This window comes from Carya illinoinensis, chromosome 14 (genome assembly GCF_018687715.1).
Source record: "Carya illinoinensis cultivar Pawnee chromosome 14, C.illinoinensisPawnee_v1, whole genome shotgun sequence".
Lineage (NCBI taxonomy): Eukaryota > Viridiplantae > Streptophyta > Magnoliopsida > Fagales > Juglandaceae > Carya > Carya illinoinensis.
Window position 1 is genome coordinate 13,758,425 of NC_056765.1, and position 22,359 is coordinate 13,780,783.

Sequence of the window (22,359 nt, forward strand, 5' to 3'; positions counted from 1 at the left end):
ATGAAGATAAAAGAATGAAGCTCTTGATCATTTAACACACAAAATAATTGTTTATTACTTAATCAACATAAATATGCAAACAAAGTCACTAAATAAAACACCTAAAAAGGAGCAGAAAACTTGAACCTGAAAGCAACTTCAGCTTAAGTTCAATTGCACAATAAAACCTCTTAATGTTACATTTTTCTACTTGATCGATAAGCTTTGCCATAACAGTATCTAGGTCATCCCCCTTTTCCATGGATTCCAATTTTCTTCTCCTCGGAGCTAAAGATCACCAGAATATATTTATCTTCTATAATAAATACAAATATGTATATATATACATATATATATATATTGATAAGTGAAGCATACTTGGTGGTGTGTTTTTTTTTTTTTATAAGTAATAAATGAAAATATTGGACGCAACAATCCTCTAATAGCCATATTTATTCTTACCGTAAGGTTTTCCATTTCACGCTGTTTTCTCTTCTCTTGCCGTGAAATCTTGATAATCTCCTCCTATAATATATATCAGGAATGGAAACCCTAAAAAAAATATTTTTATCAATATACTGCTTTAAGAACATAAACTCGTTGTTTTTTTTTTGTTTCCCTAGAATTGGAGCCAAAAGGCTCTATCCATTTATTCACTTAATCCCACAACCTTAATTGCACGATTTAAATAAACAAATATTTATGCATTTTTAATTTTACCCTTTTAATTCATAATACTTATGGTTACAATTATTTTTTTTAGTTTTTTTTTTTTTTATTTAGTGATTAAGAAAATGTTGCTTAATAATATTGTGAACTTTTTTAAATTGGTTTCAATCATCGCACTTTGCCTTGTTTATTATTTGGTGTATTATTACATTTTTTTTTATGTCTTGTGTTTGGTTGCACTGTGCCTTTTTTTTTTCCTTTTTTTTTTTTTTGTTATTTTGGATTGCACTTTGAAAATTTTTTATTGTGTTGGAGAATCAGAAATTTCTTCTCAAATGGATATAGATTTTAGTGATAGCTCTCCTGCCCCAGCCAATACCCCTACCCCAGAACCTAACCCTACTCCTACCTCTATAGGGAGTACACATTGCCTTGCCCCCAAGCCCACACAGGGCAAGAAACCTATGTCCATAGTTTGGTCTCACTTTACCAAACTAGAGGGTAGTGACCCCAACAACCTACAAGCTAAATGTAATCACTGTGGGAAAATATATGGATGTCACTATAGGAAACATGGTACATCCCAGTTGAAGGTCCATTTAGAGAAATAATGCAAGAAGAGTCCAATATTAAAATCCTTAGTAGAGAAGGGTCAATCTAGACTAGATATTAAAATGGCGGATGGGAGTAGTGGGGCCGAGGGTCTAATATTGAAGGGGTATACGAAGTATAATTCTGATGAGTGTAGAAGGAAGTTAGCTCATATGATTGTTATGGACGAGCTGCCTTTTCAGTTTGTGGAGGGTAAAGGGTTTCATGAATTTGTCCAAGAGTTGGAACCGAGATTTACGCTTTCTTTCCGTCACACTGTGGCAAAGGATATTAAAAAGATGTACATAAAAGATAAAGATGTTTTGAGAGGCCAATTGGCGGGTTTGGTAGTTTGTCTTACTACTTATAGTTGGACTTCTATCCAAAATATGAATTATATGTCGTTGACTGCATTTTGTTGATTCTGATTGGGTTTTTCACAAAAAGATTATTAAATTTTATCAAATAACTGATTATAAAGGTGACACGATTGGGAAGACCTTGGAGGCCGCAATAAAGGAGCGGGGGTTGGAAAAGATTTTGACTACTTTTATTGATAATACACCGTCTAATGATGTTGCCTTGGGATATTTAAAGAATTATCTTAAGAGGCAAATAAGACATTCTTGGGTGGTGAATATTTGCATGTTAGATATGCTGCACATATTTTGAATTTAATTGTAACTGAGGGGTTGAAAGATGTTGATGACTCTATTGCACGAATTAGAATGGCTGTGAAATTTGTGAGGTCTTCTCCTTCTAGATTGAATAAATTCAAAGTTGTTGTAAAGGCTGCGAGCATAACATCGAAAAATGGTCTTTGTACTAATGTTCCTACCAGATGGAACTCAACCTTCTTGATGTTGGAGGCAGCCCAAAAATATAAGCCAGCCTTTCAATTATTGGATGATGAAGACATCCAATATGTCAAATACTTTGATGAGTATGAAGGATTAGGAAAGCCTAATGATAATGATTGGGTGGTAGTTTCTACTTTTGTTATTTTCTCAAACTTTTTTACGATGTCACTTTGAATATGTCACAAATATGTAGGTTGAAAGAAAAATTAGAAGATATGTGTAGGGGTTCCAATGAAAATATGAGGGGGATGACAGTGACCATGATGCTAAAATATGACAAGTATTGAGGAGATTTGACTAGAATGAATATTTTGTTATATGTGATTGTTATTCTTAATCCCCGTCTAAAAGTTTTAGGTTTGTTATATGGTTTGAGACTTGCTCATGATTAGGCATGGACTGATCTTATTGGTGAATTGGCCCGAGATACTCTGACTAAATTGTATGATGAGTTTAATGCAATTAAGGGTAGTACTGCATTCAAGACACATACACCTACCCCAACGCCTTCTACAGACACCATGACCGGGCCTCTTACAAAGAAGCGTAGAATACCATGGACTAAGACCCTCTCACAGAATCCCACACTAGTCCATCAATCTATGGAGGTGGTTTCAGAGTTAGATAACTATTTATCAGCGTATATGATCCAAGATATGATGATAATTTTGATATATTGGGATAGTGGAAGAATGCAACAAAGAAATATCTCATCATTTATGAGATTGTCCGTTGTATTTTAGCCATCCCTATTAGCACCGTTGACTCAAAATCAGCCTTTAGTACCAGAGGTTTATATTAGATCATTTCTGTAGTTCATTCTCTTATAACTGTGGAGGCATTGATATGCACACAGAGTTAAACGATAGGAAATGATATTCATGTTCCGGATCTTTTAGATTTTAAAGAGACCGATGAGGAGGGTGGTGATCATTCTGGATTTAGACCACCTAGTAATTGTTTTTATTTTATTATTTTGATTTATTTATATTCATTTTGATTTCATCGTTATTAATTTTAGTATTAATTCTTGTAGTAACACATAAGACAACGTCTAGATCTGCTACAAGATAAATATGTGCTCAAGCCCAGGCTACCCCAAGTGTTACAGTCAAAGACAAGCCACTGCTGACAGCTTTCTCTTTAGAATATTCAAAATTTGAATTATTTATTCATATTTTATATTCAATGATTTGTAATGTTGATTTAGTGTCCCTTGAACACTTATTATTTTTGTAATTTTGTAATTATTTAGCCTTTCAATTTTATAATATCTTAGTTATTATTATTAGTTTATTAGGTATTAGACTAGTAACTTTTATTAACCATAAAATTAATTACTATAGTGTAAACTTTTTTTTTTTTTTAATCTGGTTTTTAATTTTTTTTTTCTTTTTACTTATAATTTTATAGAATGAAAATAGCCTAGAAACTTTTTTGGATCTAAAAGAAAAGCTTGTGGGCCATTTTAGGCCCATTTCAATGGTTTCTGGGCCCAAGGCCCAGTAGAGAGAAAAGAGAGGGGGGGGGGGGGGGGGGGGGGGGATTGCTCCCCAATCTGCACCCGTTATGCCCGTTCCCCCACACCGGGGGCAGGGAGGGGTCTACCCTGCACCGTATGGTGCGGGTAGCACCCCCGCACCCCTAGATGAAATGTCGACTGAAATTTGGATGGAAAATACCATATAAAAGGATAAACTGAAGGCTTTTCTTTTGTAAAACACGATGAAATAAGGTTAATTCTTTCTTGGAGGTTTTCATTCCATTTTTGAACTCTGGGTACAAGTAGCAGAATAGGGAGGTCCTTAACAGTGAACCTCATATGAGGATTAATACTGTATCCATCTCTCCTTGCATTAGACTGTTCAATTCAGGCAGACAATTATAGAAGATCTCATTAAGCTTGAACAATGGAGAAGACATTCAGCATTAACAACACATGGGCATCACTATCACTTATCCCAGTTTGAAAGCCCTCTTAACTGTCCACCTGTTTCTTAATTCTTGTTGCCTTGCCTCATAATCGGTTGATGTACAGAAAACAAATTAGCAAATATAAAATAGCAAAGAGAAACAGACAACAAAAGAGCTTCAAACTAGGAGTACTACTTTCATTTCAGATATAATCTAACAAATATCTATTCATTTGATACTCACCCCAAGGGGCCATCAAAAATTTTCTGCCACCAGACTAGCTTTGCTTCTCATCTCAATTACCTTTTTGTGGGAGTTGGAATGCACCGATGGAACAAAGGTAGGACTTGCCATAGGACGGTACTCCGGAAAGAGGCGTCCAGATCTGTAACGAACACCACATGCATTGCAAAGGGTTTTTGGCCCCATTGGGCCCTCCCTCCATTGTGGGGTCTTTGTGACCTCGCAATGCATGCATTTCCTTGTTGCAACCGGTCCTTGTGATGAATGGTCCATCGTCTCTGTGGCACCTGAGAGCACTGTCAGGTTCTTTTTCTTCCTCATTTTTCTTTTTGACGGGTTTGATACTGTCTCAATCAAATCTGTTTCTGAACCAGATTCAAAAGATGCAGAAGGATGGGATATTTTGGGGCTAGAGGTGAAAAAAGGAATCATGAATTGCCAGTTGAAGTTTGGTTGGCGTGGCCGTGAACGCTTGCTTCTAGCACGCTTCACGGTACTAATAATTTTGGGTTCAACGGTTGTGGGATTCTCAACCGAGCAAGAGCTGCTGCTTTCGAGAACAGATATTGGACTAGAGGTTTGGAAGAGCTGCAAACCTTTGCCATCAGCTTTGTGAAGGACAATGCTTCTATTGGATGTGGCTTCAGCAGTGACAGGCAGCACGCCTAGTGGAGAAGTTTCATAACACTGAAAACCAGATTATCCAAAAAAGTTAAGATGACAGAAGAAGTTTATTCCAATGTGAAAACCATAGTTGATCAAATGTGTAGAAACCTGTCTAAGAAATTTAGAAGTATTGGAAAGGAAAATTCTATCATGCGACATTTAATAAATGCATGCAGATAGAATGTCAATCTCCAGATTGATAACTGGCAATTTCCTTTTACTTTTTCTGAAGAGTAACCAGCTGAATTTTTTAGAAGTAAATGGGAAGATTGCAATAACTAGCAACTTCATTACTTCTATGAAGACATACCACAACTAAACTGAAATGATTGTCAATACATAATCAGCGGCTATATCAAAGTGTGCAGCAGCAGGGCATGTAGTATATACACTTCTACCTTATTCTATATCAACTGATATAACTTTTAAAGGCCGATTGTCTACTTGCTTCATCATAAATCCCTTCAATACTGTAGGGTAAAATTACCAAGCAAAATAATTATCTCGAGTAAAAGTACTTGTGACATAAAAAAACTCATGATGCATTCAGTCTTCTGTATTCTACGTAATTCATAGGAACCTTCCTTTCTCTAACCCCCTCCGTCTCGGTGTTAAAGGAGTTATTCTAAGTAAAAATGAATCTCCCCTGCAAGTGAGTGGGAAATACAAGCTTGGTGAAGATATGCAAACCAACAGGATCAACCAAACTTATTTTATCCGTGGAAATGTGTAAGCATGAAGAGATCAACAAGAAATGCACCTAAATCTGTGTTTGAACTTTGATTCTCTTCCTTGTCCATGTTCAACGGCAACACCCAATAAAACCAATATTGGATCCTTCAGATCAATCTTGAATTTGAAATAAATGATCTACCACCATGATCGAGGAACTAATCTCACAGAACCAATTGTGTAGCACAGACTTTCGACCAAAAGAAAAGGGGAGAGAGAGAGACAGAGAGAGAGAGAGAGAGAGAGAGACAGAGAGACAGAGAGACAGAGAGAGAGAAAACAGGAACGTTGAAGGAGTTCCTATGTTAAGCCAAGTTTCAACACTAAAAACCTCACCAGGAAGGAAAAAAACGAACCCTTAGCTTCCAAAAAGTCAAGCGTTTTACAGTACAAGGTATAAACTCTTTTTTTTTTTTTTTCAAATCCTTCTCCCTGTTATTCACAGTTCAATTATGAATCTATAAACTCTTCAGTTGTTCCAAATCCAGCTAGGGGAAAACTGTTTTCCCACCAAATCACATACCATACTTAGCTCACATCACTAAAATTTGCTTAAATTTTATATTTGAATGAAAAAAAAAAAAAAAAAAATCCTATTCTTGTTTTTTTTTTTTTTTAACAAGAGAAAAATATTATTAATCAGAAAATAGGCAAAGCCGGTGTACACAGGAAATCCTATTCTTGTTTTTACCCTTTCAAAATCATTCCAAGTATGAATCAATTTTTGTAATGGTAAGCTACACATACACCAGGGTCTGTGAAACCCATGAACTCACCCTCTTCCTTATCAGGAATTTCTTTTTGACCTAGTACTGGTTAGCTTCAGGCACGGATCCCATTGAACATTTCAATTAACTTTCACTGCTTGGTTGGATTGTAATGAATATGATATCAGTAACTTGGCTGCCAGTCATCCAGTTATGAATTGAGGACCATTAACCCAAAATCCCCTTATGAATGCACGTGCACAGATCAATCATGTAACAAGAATTGTGACAAATAATCATATATCATTGCATAAAAGCAAAAATGCCTTACATTTAAAATTCCACTTTCTCTAATTTACTGCACTTCACATCCACATTCATGCACCCAATGATCCAGAAGTGTACATAAGGTAAAGATAAAGTGATAACATAGGGATCACAAGCACTACATAAACTCTGGGCACAAATGACTTGAGAATTTTTTTAGTTTTTTCCTTATTTCATTTTTTAGTTTGGAATTAACTCCTGTAAAATTGGGCAAATAGTTGTAAACATGAATCTGCCAACGATGCTAAGTTTAAATAAATAGAACTCCCATGGATTCACCGTACCAGAAATAGAAGTGCCTACAGAAGGTCTGGGGCTAAATGTCAGTATCCTACCTAGACTGCAAAAGTAAAAATAAGTCGGAATAAAACAGGGCATAACATGAATTAAGACTTTTTTCCTCCACCTTGAAGGATTGGCACTATATTAAATGTCAAAAATGGATGGTCGCATATACACCAATACTATTCTACATTGGATTGCAACTTGAAGTCCTCATAGTAAGTGAAAGGTATTCTTGAGTAACTTTAGTAATCCAATTGCAGAAGCAGAAAAAAAATATTGCATATTATATAAAAGCCAATACTAGAGGCATAAAATATAAACTATATTTTAAAAGGAAAAAATAAACACTCACCAGAGCAGAGAGATTTTCAGGACACTTTGAAGCATCATTACTTGTTTTATCAGAAAACCCTGGTGATAAACCCGCCAAAACATCAATGGATGGCGGATCAAGCAATTCTAATTTAGCATTCCAATCTTCTCCCACATTCCCTTCCACATCCTCCAACGGAAAATCAAGGAATTTGAAGAAGTCATCCCAATCAGAAATTCCATTGAGATTCTCGTTCAAAAGGGAAGAACCGTTCATTTTATAAATACGCTGCCTTTCTAAATACCATAGTGCACAAGAACAACAAAGAAAGAGAAACGTTATTCAACTTCATCCACGTAGTCTTCCGCATGAAACATCAATATATACTTACTACAAGAACTAACTACTGGCTAAAATAACCTCTGAAAAATAGGAAATAAAAATTGAAAAGGAAATGTTATCTGGCTGGATTATATTATTACTGGGTTATCTCCTAGTGAAATCCGACAAATATTTCTCAGAGCCTAAAACTCTCATAGTCAGAAAACTCAAAAAAGGAAATGGAATTTGATAATATCCTCATATTTCCCAATTCGCTAATAAAACCAAAAGTGGAAACAAAGTCAAACGTCGACATAATTCCACGTGATCCTCCGGAAAACCAGCTACGTCGTCGGTTAACCATGGTTGACTAACTTTTACAATTTTTATTCCAAATACTTGGCAAATTAACTCGCAGCAAAATGTAATAATTGAAACTTAAAAGTAAATCAAAAAGGCCGTTTGATATGTTTGATATGTGAGAAAATGCAGGAAAATTATTCAAAATGAACTCTCTTTTAAGTCTTAGATGTTATATACATACATATATATATATATATATATATATATTTATAAACTAAAACCTTCGCTTTAACTAGACCCAATAGAACAAACTTTCGAGCACTAAAAAGAGAATAATGTCCCGCCGGCGGGGGGGCGGGTAGCGTTTCTTCCACTGACTAACAAGGCAGACAGAAGGAAAGGGAGAATAAAAATGCAAATCAAAATGCGAGCTCATGAAGGGTGTGAAGACCGAATCAAACCTTGAATAAACCCTAAATTCAATGCCAGCCCATGAAACGAGGAGACGACCGAAGAGACACCGAGAGAGACACGGAGAGAGAGATAGAAGGAGCTGAGGTCGGACCTCCGGTTATGCTTGCTTTCGCTTCGTGGAAATGTGGCTCAAGGGGAAGAAGAAGGAGAGTGCATTCGCCGGCGTGTAGAGATGGCCGACATTGCAGAGTCAGTTGAGAAGTTTCAGACAGAGAGGGAGGAAAGGATTTGATTCCGCTGAATCTGTGTGGCGGTGTCTGAGATTAGAGTATTTAGGTTTTTGTACAGAAGAGTGGGGCTTCAATGCAGCCAGTCTCATCAGCTTTCCCGTGAGCTCTGTTTGTAATCACCTCACATCTTGTAGAATGTGCCAATGTGAACCGTTTACAAAATAAAATTAAAAAATAAAAATAAAATACTACATAAAAATAAAAATAAAATAAAATAAAATACAATTTTATTTATAAGATTCATTTTATTAGTTATTTTTTTAAAATTCAAATTTAATGATTTTCAATATATCAATAACTGACACGTGGGGGCATAAATTTTTTTTTTTTAATTTTTCTTATATACATTTAACATTTTTCTTTTATATTGAATTTTATTTTCATAACATTTACACCGTTTAAATATTAAATCATCTTAACGTATAAGTAAACTCTTTAACACTTCTATTATTCGACATTTAGAATATCAACCATTAATCTAAAGAGTGTACCTTCTTTTATTAGGAGTTATCATGAAAGAAATTATTTGTCAAAACCGGAAAATATATATATTCTAAAACCATTTCATCAAATTATTGAGATTCTCATATATTTATATGGCATTATATTAAAAAATATAAGTAATTAGAATTTTAGAAAGACCTTCCAAGTTCCAAACATTTGGGTTGTGCTATGAAATAAATGACTCAGTATTCTCGAGATTTATCCATATTATATATATATATATATATATTTAAATATAGTCGACCAAAAAAATAAAAATAAAGGTTAAAAAGGATAATAATGCTATACATATTTACAATTTTACGTAACAACTCTATTATATCAATATTTTTTTTTAAATAATACTACGTACAGTCTTCATTTAAAGACTGCAATACAGGTATAGACAATTTTATCTTTAAAATTTTTTAAAATTATTAAAATATCCATCTTAAAATAAAATTTTTTCTCTTTTAATAAAAGACCTGCACATGCAGTCTTTAAGTGAGGATTGTAAATAAAATTTCTCTTTTTCTTTTTTAACTTGAATTCTAAATTTTAAATTTTTTATATCAACATGTATATATATCAACACGTATAATTAGGTAAATAAAATTATAAAGTTTCGTTTGTTTTCATAATTCATCTTATTTAATTTTTATAATGTTTCTAAATTTTTACACATAATAAAATAAATAATTTAATTTTTTAAATTTTAAAATAAAATTAAAATTAAAAGAATATTTTTTAATAATATTTTATTTTATTTTTAATTTTAATTTTAATTCATCTCAATTAAGTATAAATAGATAATAATATTTTAAGAAATGAAAAGTATTTTTATGGAAAAAAAAAAAAAAAAAAAGAGTGTGTAGTCGCGCATTCAATCAAAGGTAGATTGTGGTGACGAGTAAAGTATCTGCGAATCAATCAACGAAAAAGTAGAGGGAGAGAGTGAGAGAGAAAGAGACAAGTGTTGAAATAATTAATTGATTTAATTTAATCAATAATGAATAATAAGCATTTAACGCGGCGTGATTTGAGTAGGGAGATCACCGACAATTGAGAGAGAGAGAGAGAGTGGTATGGGAATGATGGTTAAGTTGGCCACTCTCTCACACACACATCATCCATATTCCCCCCCTACTTCATTACTCTTTTTGGTTTCCGCCCACCATTTTTGTTCCTTTCACTTCCTTTCTCTTTTCTCTTTAGATATGAAAACATAACGACAACTGTTTTGGATCACATGAGGTTTTTTTTTTCTTTTCTTTTTTTTAATATAAAAGGTTTTAAGATATATAAATTTCGTATAATTTCTTTTAAAATATAATATTTTTAATATATATTTTAAATTTATCTATATTTTTTAAAAGAAATACATAAAATTTATATATTTTAAAATTATAAATATCATTTCTTAAAAAAAAAATAGTAAAATGTTTTCTTAGGTAGGTGTAATCATAGTAGTATCTTATTTGTTGAAAACTAGACACGATGAGTTTAGTTAGTGGGAATGTGCAATTGCTTTCTCAATTCAACTTTGAGTCATAGCTTTCGACCTCATTCTCACTACAAAATTCAATGAATTCCTAAGTGGCTAATACAGTTAATACCAATAATTTAATACATTTGTGTTTGGATGGTAAAGTAATTTTAGATATTTTATAAATAGTAATAAAAAGTAAAGAAAAGTATGTAAAAAATTAATAATAAAATAATAAATAATAATTGAGTATTCTCATAATACTGCATCATCATGTGTAATTCAAAGGACCCCAGTTTGATAGCCCCTAAAAGTTGTTCGCACACAATTATTTGAAACTTAGATATGAATGAAGTATACCACCAAAACTAAGACTTTTATCACTCAAGCCAACCCTAAGAGATTTGTTAAATCTAGTTGAGATTTGGAGAGGATAATACACTTATATTATCCAAGATTTTGTATTTTCCTCATAAATTATCGAAATTGACAACTAAAATTGGGTTATTATGTTACTTATTATTTTTGTTATACTTAAAATATGCAATATATCATTTATATTATTAATTTGGGATGCAAACATGCTCATATTTAATGTATTTGGATTTTTAAAGCATGGTAGAAAGATTTAAAATATGGTCGAGATCCCATGTATGGAAACTTTGGACAGAGGAAAATTAAAAAATTTGGAATAAATCATAAGCAGAGCATTAAGCATATACCTTAAAATGGACTTTGCAGCTTAAGCCTAAATGAACAAAGTATTTTAACTTATTTAGGAAATATTGGTTGATTTTGTGATTATCTTAAAATGCAGAGCATTGGTATTAGTTTGGCTAAATTCATCTTCATATTTGGTCAATATCAACACTTTTTTACATTTGTCTATTCCATCTAAATTCAATCCTCAAATTGGATTAACCATTCATTCTTTATATAATAATAAAATATTATTAAATTAATAATTTTTTTATTTTATTTTATCACATTTTGTAATTCTACCAATTAAATGTTAATAATAATTATATTCTAATTAAATTAATAGTAAACAAAGTATTATTAAATGTTAATAATAATTATATTCTAGTTAAATTAATATTAAAAAAAGTATTATTAAATGTTAATAATAATAATTATATTATATTAAATTAATATTACAAAAAAGTATTATTAAATGTTAATAATAATCATATTCTAATTAAATTAATATTAAAAAAGTATTATTAAATGTTAATAATAATAATTATATTATATTAAATTAATATTACAAAAAAGTATTATTAAATGTTAATAGTAATTATATTCTAATTAAATTAATATTAAAAAAAGTATTGTTAAATGTTAATAATAATTATATTATATTCAATTAATATTAAAAAATATTATTAAATGTTAATAATAATTATATTCTAAATGTTAATTAATTTTAATTATATTCTAATTAATTTAATTTATTTGTTTGGAATGAGAAATTAATATTTTAATGTTTGATGAATGAATAGTGGTCTTCCATCTTTAGCCAACTACTATAACAAAAATTCAAATTATTTTATATTTACCCAATCCAATGTGAAGGATTTTTGAGCTAAATTATGTTGGCCAAACATCTCATTTGGCCAAGCCAATGAGAATGTCCTTAAACGCAACAATTATTTGAGTGACTGGTTGAGATTTTGTTAATGAGTAATGTTACATACAGTCGTAGAGTACGCAAGTGTCGTGCAGTCGTTTTGAAAAAGAGTAGGGTTCACTTGAAAAATTAATTTTTTTCCATGTGGGTCCCTTCTTTATACATTTTTTTCAAAATAATTACACTGTGTTTGCACACTAATGACTACAACTATCATTTCTCTTGTGTTAATATAGTTAAATAAATTTCATGTATATAAGTGTAGATAGACCTTTATTTGTACATCACATTTTACATAATACAAAAGATTACTTCTTCTTTTCTTACTCTCTATTATTCTGTTATGATATCAGAGCAAATTGAATGAAGCTTTGCCATGACTGCTTCATCATCTTCTGCTTCATTTTCCTTAGGAAATGACATTTCTAATCCATATTTTCTGCATCACGGTGATACTCGAGTGCTCAACTCGTATTTCAACCAATCTTTGACAACAATTACCATACATGGGATAGCTCTATGACTATGTCATTCATTACCAAGAACAAGCTTTGTTTTGTTGATGGTACTCTATTGTAGCCTATTGAAACTGATCCTTTGTTTCATTCTAGGATTCGATGCAATACAATGATTCTTTCATGGCTTTTGAATTCTTCAACAAAAGAAATAACTGCAAGTGTGATCGTCCATTGAATTTGTTGCTGATGTTTGGAAGGATCTCCGCAAATGCTTCTCGCATAGCAATAGTCCTTATATCTTTCAACTTCGGAAGGCTATTTCCAGTTTGATTAAAGAACAGTCCTTTGTCAATACATATTTTACTCATCTAAAGCTCTATGAGATGAGATGTAGAATTATTGTCCCTTGTCAATGTGTTCTTGTGGTGCTAGGAAAACTATAATGGAATTTCATCAACAAGAATATGTTCTTCAGTTCTTGATGGGTCTCGACAACTCTTATGCTAATATTTGAGGTCAAATTTTGTTATCTGATCTACTCACTCCTATTAACAAGGTATTTTTTCTTATTGTTCAAGAAGAGAGACAGCACTAGGCCAGTCAATCTATTTCTACTAATTTTGTTCCGAACCAGTGGTCATGTTTACACAATCACATTTTGCAAAGTCTCAAAATAAGTTTTTTGAAAAATAGGGCAATTACTGCAAGGATAACCCTTATTGTAGCCACTATGGAATCCCAGGTCATACGATTAAAAAATGTTACCGAATTCATGGCTTCTCATCTTGGTTTAAGTTCGCTAGGAAAAAGCAAATTTTTGATAAGTCTGTTCCTCATTATGCAAATCAAGTCTCCACTGATAAATCTATAACCAATTATGGTCCAGTCATGCCATTTTTTTAGAATCAGTGCCAATAGCTTATTTCCATGCTTCAATCTCAATCTCTTTTACCTAATCAATCTTCTTTTCCACCAAATCGACCATCTGCAAATCACGTAGTAAAGAGATGGAATGAACTGGTCATTTGATCAGTTATCTAATCAATATTCTTAATATTGCTCAAGCTATTATGTTTCAATTTTCTTTACCTTTAAAATTCTGGAGTGACAATATTCTAAATGCAGTCCATCTTATTAATCTTCCTCCTACACCACTTCTTTCCAATAACAAGTCTCCTTATGAAGTTATCTTTTCCAATAAACCATTTTATACTCATTTAAAACCCTTTGGTTGCCTTTGTTATGCTTATGTTTAACATAGAAATCAAAACTTGATCCTCAAGCTTAGCCTTGTGTCTTTCTTAGTTATCCAACTGGTGTAAAGTGTGACCAACCGCTCCTTTCTCGATTGGTCACGAGTCTCATCTATGCATTTTAAATATCCAAGTTCTGTTTTTAAATATAGCAAGTGATTTTTAAATGGAGCCCAATGTTTTAAAGTCTTTGAAATATTTTAAATGTTTAAAATTATTAAAGAGGGGTATTTTTGGTATTATTGATGCAAGCCTGATTTTAAAGTCAACCTTTTTATATTGTGAAGCCCCAAAAATATTATAGTTTAGAAAATCATTTTATTTAAATGATTGTATTTATTTAAGAATATTATGTAATATTCATTATTTTAGTTTATGTCAAAAACTCTATTTACTTAGCTGGATTTATTTCTCTTAAAAATATTTAGAGAACTTCATTATTTTATTTTATGATGAAATATTTTGCTTTGGGATTTATGCTTTTTTATTTAGTCCCATTGCATTTTTATTTCACCTATCTATTATTTAGTTAAGTAGTTTTAAGTGTTTAAATATCCACTGTTAGATCAAATCAAGAACCCTAGTATGAATGGCCTAGATTAAATCCCAAAATCCCTCACTTTTCCCTTTATTTTCTCTTTCCCCCAACTATAAATTCCCCCCAGCCGCTACCCCCCTTCCCCTGTAAGCCTTCTCCCTCCCCATGTAGCCACCGCTGCGGCCTAGCCAAATCACTGCCGCCTATAGATGCCAGCTCATGCCGACGAACTCCCCCACCACTGGATTTCCTTCCCCCATGAGCCCCTTTCTCTCTCCCCAAGCAGCCAAGCCTATGCCTCCTCTCTCCCCGACTTCTCCTCATTCACACCCCACCTCACTCCACCGCAAGACCCAACTCCCACCAATCAACGATAGCCCTTTCACGGCCCCACCTCACTGATCCCTCTCTCATTCTCTCTACCTGCAGCCATGCCGAACCAAAACCCACGCCATTTGTCTCTCTTCTTCAGCTGTTGCACCATCCCAGCGCCACCACAGGACATCATGGGCCCTCCCAGGTCAATCCACCCCTTCCCCTACCACGATCAACTCCCACGAACCCCAATACCCTGATTTCTCCTCCTCTCCCTCGGGCTCCCTCACGGCCACCATGCACCACTGAGCTCAGCCCAATGCAAATTTATGAGTAGACGTGCAAGTCACAAACATAAACGTGCTCCACTATAGTATGCTAGAATACTATTATTGGCTCCCTTTGTTGCCGTAGGATATGGGGCTGGTGTACAACCTTGCATACAGGGTTAAGTGTGTGAGTTAGCATGATAAGTAAGATAAGCCAATATAAGTTATGTATGCTATATCATACGTATGAAAAGTCATGATTTTAAGTTCTTAGTATGAAATATTTTATAAAAAACCATATGTTAAGTATGTTTACGTTATGTTGAGTTTCTTATTGAGTCATCGATTCATATTAGTTGTTTTATATTTTTAAACCACTTCAGGTCAGAATATTTATGAAAGTAGAATTGTAGGACGAGACTTCCTCTAGAGAGGAGTAAAAGTAGCTTAAATTATGTACAAAGATCTTAAGTTATGATTTTTATGGCAAGGATTTTGAAAAATTTTAAAAAATGCTTCCAAGCACTCTGCTTTATGATTTTAGTATTTTAATACAAAACTCTATTTATTATAAGGAATCTTTGTACTTAGCGCTTCCTTTAAAAAAAGAAACAAATATATTTTTAAGTCAGGTTTAATAGTAGCACTCCGGCTCCTGTGATGTTAAAAGAAACAACATTTTTCTTTACCATGGGGAGAGGGGTGTTACATTCACCATCTTATCTTTCTATTACTTTAGCTACTTCTTCTCACTTTCAACCAAAAACCTTTTCTCAAGTTATTAAATTTCCTCACTTGCTGGAAATATGCAATGCAAGTTGAAATTTCTGCTCTTGAAGCTAATAACACATGGACCTTAAATGAACTTCCTCCTGAAAAACATTTCATTGGATGTTAATAGGTTTATTAAGTGTAAACTTGATTCAGATGGTTCTTTGGAGTGTTACAAGGCCACGTACGTTAGTAGTTAAAGGCTACACTCAAGAAGAGAGTATTGATTACTTCGATGCTTTTTCCGCTTAGCAAAGCTAACCATTGTTAGGTGTTTGCTTGCTTTAGCTGCTTCTTAGAATTGGTGTCTTGATCAGTTTGATGTTAATAACACTTTTCCTCATGGCGATTTAGATAAAGAAGTCTATATGATATTACCTCCTGGTTTTGCATAGTCCAATGATTCACGTGTTTGCAAATTCAATAAGTCCTTATATGGTTTAAAACAAGTCTCTAGACAGTAATTTCCAAGTTCTCTACTACCTTAATTACATATGGATTTGTAAAATCTAAATCTGATTACTCTTTCTTTACCAAGACTTGGGGATCTTCTTTTATGACCCTTTTGGTACATGTGGATGACATAGTGATTGCTAATAATGATCCCTCTTCTTCTGTTTCTGCCCTCAAATTATATCTTGATTCCTATTCTAAGCTTTAAGGATCCCAATCTCAAGAATTCTTATTAGCAAGTCGGGACGTTTTATCTTATATATATAGTCCAGCTTGAGGGGGTGTTTTACTATTTATACACATGGCTTTTATTCTGTTACGTCTGTTACTATAGTTGCAGTGGCCAGGTATTTTATATATATATATATATATAAGTTTGGAGGGGCCATGTATTTTTTTGGTCTAGAATAAATAGTTGAATTGAGACTTTTTGGAATACTTTAAGCGAAGTGATAAAATAACATGTAAAAAATAATAAAGAAAAAAATAAATTTCATATTTGTATTTTTCCATAAATATTGGTAATTTTATATCTAAGTTTTTCATATATTTCAATTAAAAGATGAGGTTCAACCATGGAAATGATCTATATAAAATTATAAATAAAAAAAAGAGATAATAAATGTAAACCATTAACTATGTTTTGTATTTCACTTAATAATGAATAGCAGTAACATATATTTAAAATTTTATAAGTAGTTACTATAATTTTTTTTTACAGACCCTGAATTGTGAATAATTTTAATGACATAATAACGTTCATAGAAGAGTTGGGGCGCACACAAGCCCCAATTGTGTTGATTTGCACCGCACGGGTCACATCCATCGCAATTGTGATAACTTTGTATGCTCGTATAAAAACTTTGCAGTGGAAAATGATAAGATTTGTGTTAAACAAATGTGAGTCATCTATAAGTCAAATTGTCTCATCATCACAATGGCATTACAACCACAATTTGTTCCTCAAAACCACTCAAACCATAACAACTTAATTAATGAAAGAATAATAGCCCAAACAAGAATAAACCCCTATCTCATTCTTTGGGCTGTGATGGGTTTTTTTGCTAGTACATGCCCTCATCACCCACATCTTACCCACATCTGCATCAAAGTCTATAATTTTGAGAGGTAAAACCATAGTGAGACTATTATGATGAGATTTTGAGACATCTCAATAAGTTAAAATCATGGCAAAGCATATAATGTAAGTAATGATAATTAATAATGCACGTATGATGCATAAGGGACCTAAGCAATGATGCATGCTTACCAAGATGAGAGAACCCAATCAAACAACATTTTGCTTCAGGTATATGCTGCACCCTAAGCAACTTGAATATGTAGGTATTTATGCATTCAAAACAAGAAGAAAACCAAGCAATAAATATTCATAATCTTAAAACCTTTAAACAAATCACAAACCCGAATATCGTATTTAACCAAGCCATGAAAATCTCGAGCAAAAAAGATTGAGCTGAAGAACCCCAAGTCATGATTACAGGCATGTTCTCTTGTTTACTAGAATTCTTCCTAAAGAAGAAGAACACCGAGCCACACCTTACTCGTGTTGCAGGTAGTTGAGCCTAGTAACCGGTGTGCGAAACACGTTGTCAATAGTGGCGCCATCAGTTGACTATTAAATTAAAATAGCAAGTCCTTCATATGTCGGCTACAATGCATTCACAAACACCACACGAACAAGAAGCTTCATCGATAAACATAGAAGAAAGGTTTGCACAAATGGAGGAGTGCATGAGAAAAATGGTAGAAGAAGTGGAGAATCTTCATTGGGAAAAGGAAGCCTTAAGGAGGAAGAACACCGAGGTGCAAGATGATGCGGGCCAACTCAAAACAAACATGAAGAGTTCTGGAATGCGGGAGATTTCAAAGCTTTCTTGCTAACCTTGAAGGGAGCTGTGCGGGAGGATAAGAGCCTGAAGGCCTACCTGGCTAGGTTCAACAAAGAACTCATGACAACAAATGACCAGGACGAGAAGATCACTCTAATGGCACTTCTCGGGGGTGTGTGGCTCCAAAATCCATTCATGACAAAACTAGCTAGAAAGACTCCCATGACATTACAGGAGTTCATGGACAAAGCAAACAGCTTCATTAATGTCGAGGACACTCTTTGGGCATTGATTGTGTTAAGAAAAATAGAGATGGAGTAGGAAGTCCAATGTGTCAGGGCAAGCGAAGGCCTTGGAGAAAGTCAAGCCGACACTTCAATGGGGCAAGGCCCCTGGCATGCACGATCCAGTTTGTGCATGCACGATGAAAGCAGATAGACGACTAGGGAGCTGGCAACCGTGGCATGGTCAACCACCATTTCTGCACATACCATGAAATGAAACCCACAACACCGAGGATTGTGTCACCCTCAAGAGAAAAAGGGAGTAACTAAAGAACCTTTGCAACCAATATTTGATAAACTCAAAGAGGGAAATTGGGCAAGAATGGGGGAGATCCTAGAGACTGAGAAGAAGTGAAAGCCCCACAGCAACTGGGGTTGGGGAAAGTTCATGGTGAACAAGTGCTCACATAAGAATGTTATGTGCAGAAATTAAAGACTAGGGTAGATAATGTTCACACGATTGAATGCTTGGCATGCGGGGAGGAACTGCCACCCCCTCCAAAGTTCGCTGGCAATAACGAAGAAATGAGAGACATACAAACTCTCAAGTAGGTAGAGTCAAACGAGCCACTGGAACTGGTGGTCCTGGACCCAAGACGCCTAGAAGACACAGTCAAGATGGGGAGTGGGGACTAAGATGGAGCTCTACACAAGGCAGGATCTGAAGTATCTATTGGCCAAACACCAAGATGTGTGCACTTGAAGCCAGGGGACATGCCCAGGATAGACAACGTGATAATCGAGCACCAATTCTGTCTGGATCCTAGGGCAAAGAAAGTGACGCAGAAGAGCTGAAGTTTTAGTGTAGAGAAGTGCTTTGCTATTGCAAATGAAGTCGATCGATTATTGACCGCGTGGTTCATTCGAGAGGCACATTATTCAGAGTGGATGTCCAATGTGATGTTTGTGAAAAAGTTAAGCAAGAAATGAAGGATGTGTGTTGACTTCACCAATTTGAATAAAGCGTGCACCAAGGACAATTTTTGCTTGCCGCGGATTGACCTGATTGTGGATTTGACTCCCAAGCACAAGATGCTGAGCTTCATGGATGCTTACTCAAGGTATAAATAGATTCACATTAACCCAAACGACGAGAAAAAAATTTCATTCATCAAAGAATGAGGATTATACTGCTATCAGGGCATGAGCTGGGGCCACTTACTAGAAGATGGTCAACTGCATGTTCAAGAATCAAATAGGGCACAACAAGGTGGTCTACGTGGACGACTTGATTGTCAAAAGAAAAATGCCCGAACAACATTTGTAGACTTGCATGAAGCCTCCGCAGTGCTCTGACAACACCAGATGAAGCTCAATCCAGCCAAGTGTGCTTTCGGCATCTAGTCGAAGAAGTTCTTGGGCTTCATGGTGTCAAAATGTGGGATAAAAGCCAACCCCAAGAAGATGAAGGCCATCATGGACATGCCTCCACCTCAAAATGTGAACAAAGTATAGAGATTGGCTGGGCCAGTCAAGGCCCTCAACTGGTTTATTTTTCGGTCTATCAAAAATGAATATTTTTCATTCTTCAAAGTGTTGTGGAAGGTGCAAACCTGAGACGACAAATGTGACAGGCATTTGAGAAACTCAAAGAGTATCTGACCAGCTTGCCGCTCCTTAGCCAAGCCGAGCTAAGAGAAGCTTTGAACGTGTATCTATTTGTATCTCCCCAGGTTGTCTCCTTAGCATTGGTGAGAGACATGAAGGGGTCCTAGAGACCAATTTGCTACACCAACTATGCCTTTTGAGGAGTATAGGCGAGATACCCCCAAATAGATATGTTGGCTTTTGCACTTGTGACGATGGCTCGACAACTGAGGCCATACTCAAGCCCACCGATCAAGGTCCTAACAGAGGCTCATCTGAAGAGAGTTTTGCAATGGCTTGTCTCAAGCCGCTTGATGAATTGGAGTACTCCTCCTCGGGTCACCCACAAGCTAATGGATAAGTTGAAGCAACCACCAAGATGTCGCTTGGGATATTGAAGAAGAAGCTCATACACAAGAAAGGAAACTGGGTGGAGCAACTATTTGGGGTGCATACCGGACCACGGTCAGGACCCCGACCAGGGAGTCCCTTTTTGCACTCATGTATGAAAGCGAGGCAGTTGTACTGGTGGAAGTAGGAATGCCGACCTACATGGTCCAGCATTTTGACCAAAGCTCCAACGATAAAAACCTAGAAGAACAATTGGACCGACTAGAAGAAATAAGACAAGAAGCTAAGACGAGGACAATGATCAAGAAAAGGAATGCCAAACACAACTTCATCAGGAGAGTCTGATTGAGGTCTTTCAAAGTGGGTGACTTGGTGCTAAGGAAAATCGGGATGTCCACCCAAAAGGAAGAAAAGTTGGGGCAGTGGTGGAAGGCCCATGTGTCGTCACGGCTAGCAACAGGCCAAGCTCCTATTGGCTTTGAGACTCTCAAAGAAATGAGCTGCCACAACCTTGGAACGTGAAGCATTTGTAGAAGTATTTTAGTTAAATATGTTAGGAAATGTATGTGCGAAACTTTTGAAAAATTATGAATAAGATTATGCAAAACTTTCAAGACTCTCAATCAAACCTCAATGAGAAATGAGAGGTGGGACAAGTCATCAAACTGCCCAACCTCCCTCTAGATGAGTCAACAGGCCAAACTAGTCTTCGGACCACCCAACCTTACTTAAACCTTACCAAGAACTGAAAGGTGGGACAAGTTATCGGACTGTCCGACCTCCCTTGCGACAAGTCAACAAGCGGGACTAATCTTCATATTGCTCAACCTTACTCAAACCCTGTCGATAATCGAGAGGTGGGACAATTTATTAGACTACCTAACCTTCCTCGAGACAATTCCACAGACAGGAAAGGTCCCGGACTGCCCAACCTCAGTCATACCTCATCGAGAATTGAGAGGCGGGACAATTCATCAGACTGCCCAACCTCTCTCACTACAAGTCAGCAAGAAGGACTAGTCTTCGAACTCCTGAACTTACTCAAGCCTCACTGAGAATCAAGAGGCGAGACAAGTCATCAGACTGCCTAATCTCCCTCGCAATGAGTCATTAGGCGGGACTAGTCTTCAAACTGCATGACCTTACTTAAACCTTGTCGAGAATCGAGAGGCCGGATAAGTCATCAGATTACCCCGTCCCCCCTTGCAATGAGTCAGTAGGCGGGAATAGTCTTGAGACTACCTGACCTTGCTTTAACCTCATCAAGAATCGAGAGGTGAGACAAGTAATTAGGTTTCTCGACCTCCCTCGTGCCAAGTCAGCTGGCGGGACCAATCTTTAGACTGGTTGACCTTACTCAAACCTCGTCAAAAATTAGCAAGCGAGAAAAGTCTTCATATTGCCCAACCTTACTCAAACCTCGCCAAGAATCAAGAGGCGGGATAATTCCTTTGACTACCACACCTCACTCATATGAACCAAAATAGCCAAATTACAAAGGAAATAATGACGAAAATAGACAAGGCAAAAAGCTAGGTAAGAATGATTCCATTTATATATGGCATGAAAGAATATCTTTACATCCATTATTCTTTTTATACAACAATGAAAACGAATACAAGTAAGAAATATATGTACAATAACGATGATAATATACAAGACAAAGAAGTAAGGCAGCTCTCAAGGTTCCAGGAAGGCGTCTGACATCTCTTTTCTGCCAATGATGTTGGCATGATGAAGGGCTATGTCGTCAGACTGGAGGTTCATTACATTAAGGATCCTCAAGTTCTCTAGCAGATGGCCCCTCAGCCTGTCCAGACCCTCATTGAAATTGCAAGCCCATGTTCGATCATGGATTCTCTTCGCCTCTGGTAGTTGAGCGGAGAGGTGAGTGGTGACCCCCTAGGCATCGGTTAATGCAGCCCTCTAAGGCCTCATTCTCTGAGTCCCGAGAGGCTAACTTAGACTCCAAAGTTGCGACCTGTTAGTCTCGCGAGCCTGCAAACACACTCCAACT

At 35.3% G+C, this 22,359-nt stretch overlaps 1 protein-coding gene across 2 annotated transcripts; it reads right to left on the minus strand.

The window, feature by feature from the left end:
• Positions 1 to 3,968: 3,968 nt before the first annotated feature.
• On the minus strand, positions 3,969 to 8,650 carry LOC122294888 (GATA transcription factor 10-like). 2 transcript variants are annotated; one of them, XM_043103873.1, is made up of 3 exons: positions 8,372 to 8,650; positions 7,326 to 7,590; positions 3,969 to 4,943 (listed from the first exon to the last, which is right to left on the minus strand). In XM_043103873.1, the coding sequence occupies exons 2-3, from the start codon at positions 7,560 to 7,562 to the stop codon at positions 4,269 to 4,271; spliced, it is 912 nt and encodes a 303-aa protein (XP_042959807.1). In that variant the 5' UTR covers positions 7,563 to 7,590; positions 8,372 to 8,650; the 3' UTR covers positions 3,969 to 4,268. The 2 variants fall into 2 exon arrangements, with proteins under 2 accessions (XP_042959807.1, XP_042959806.1); XM_043103872.1 differs by having other exon boundaries at positions 7,326 to 7,582; positions 8,372 to 8,649.
• Between the last annotated feature and the right edge of the window lie 13,709 nt (positions 8,651 to 22,359).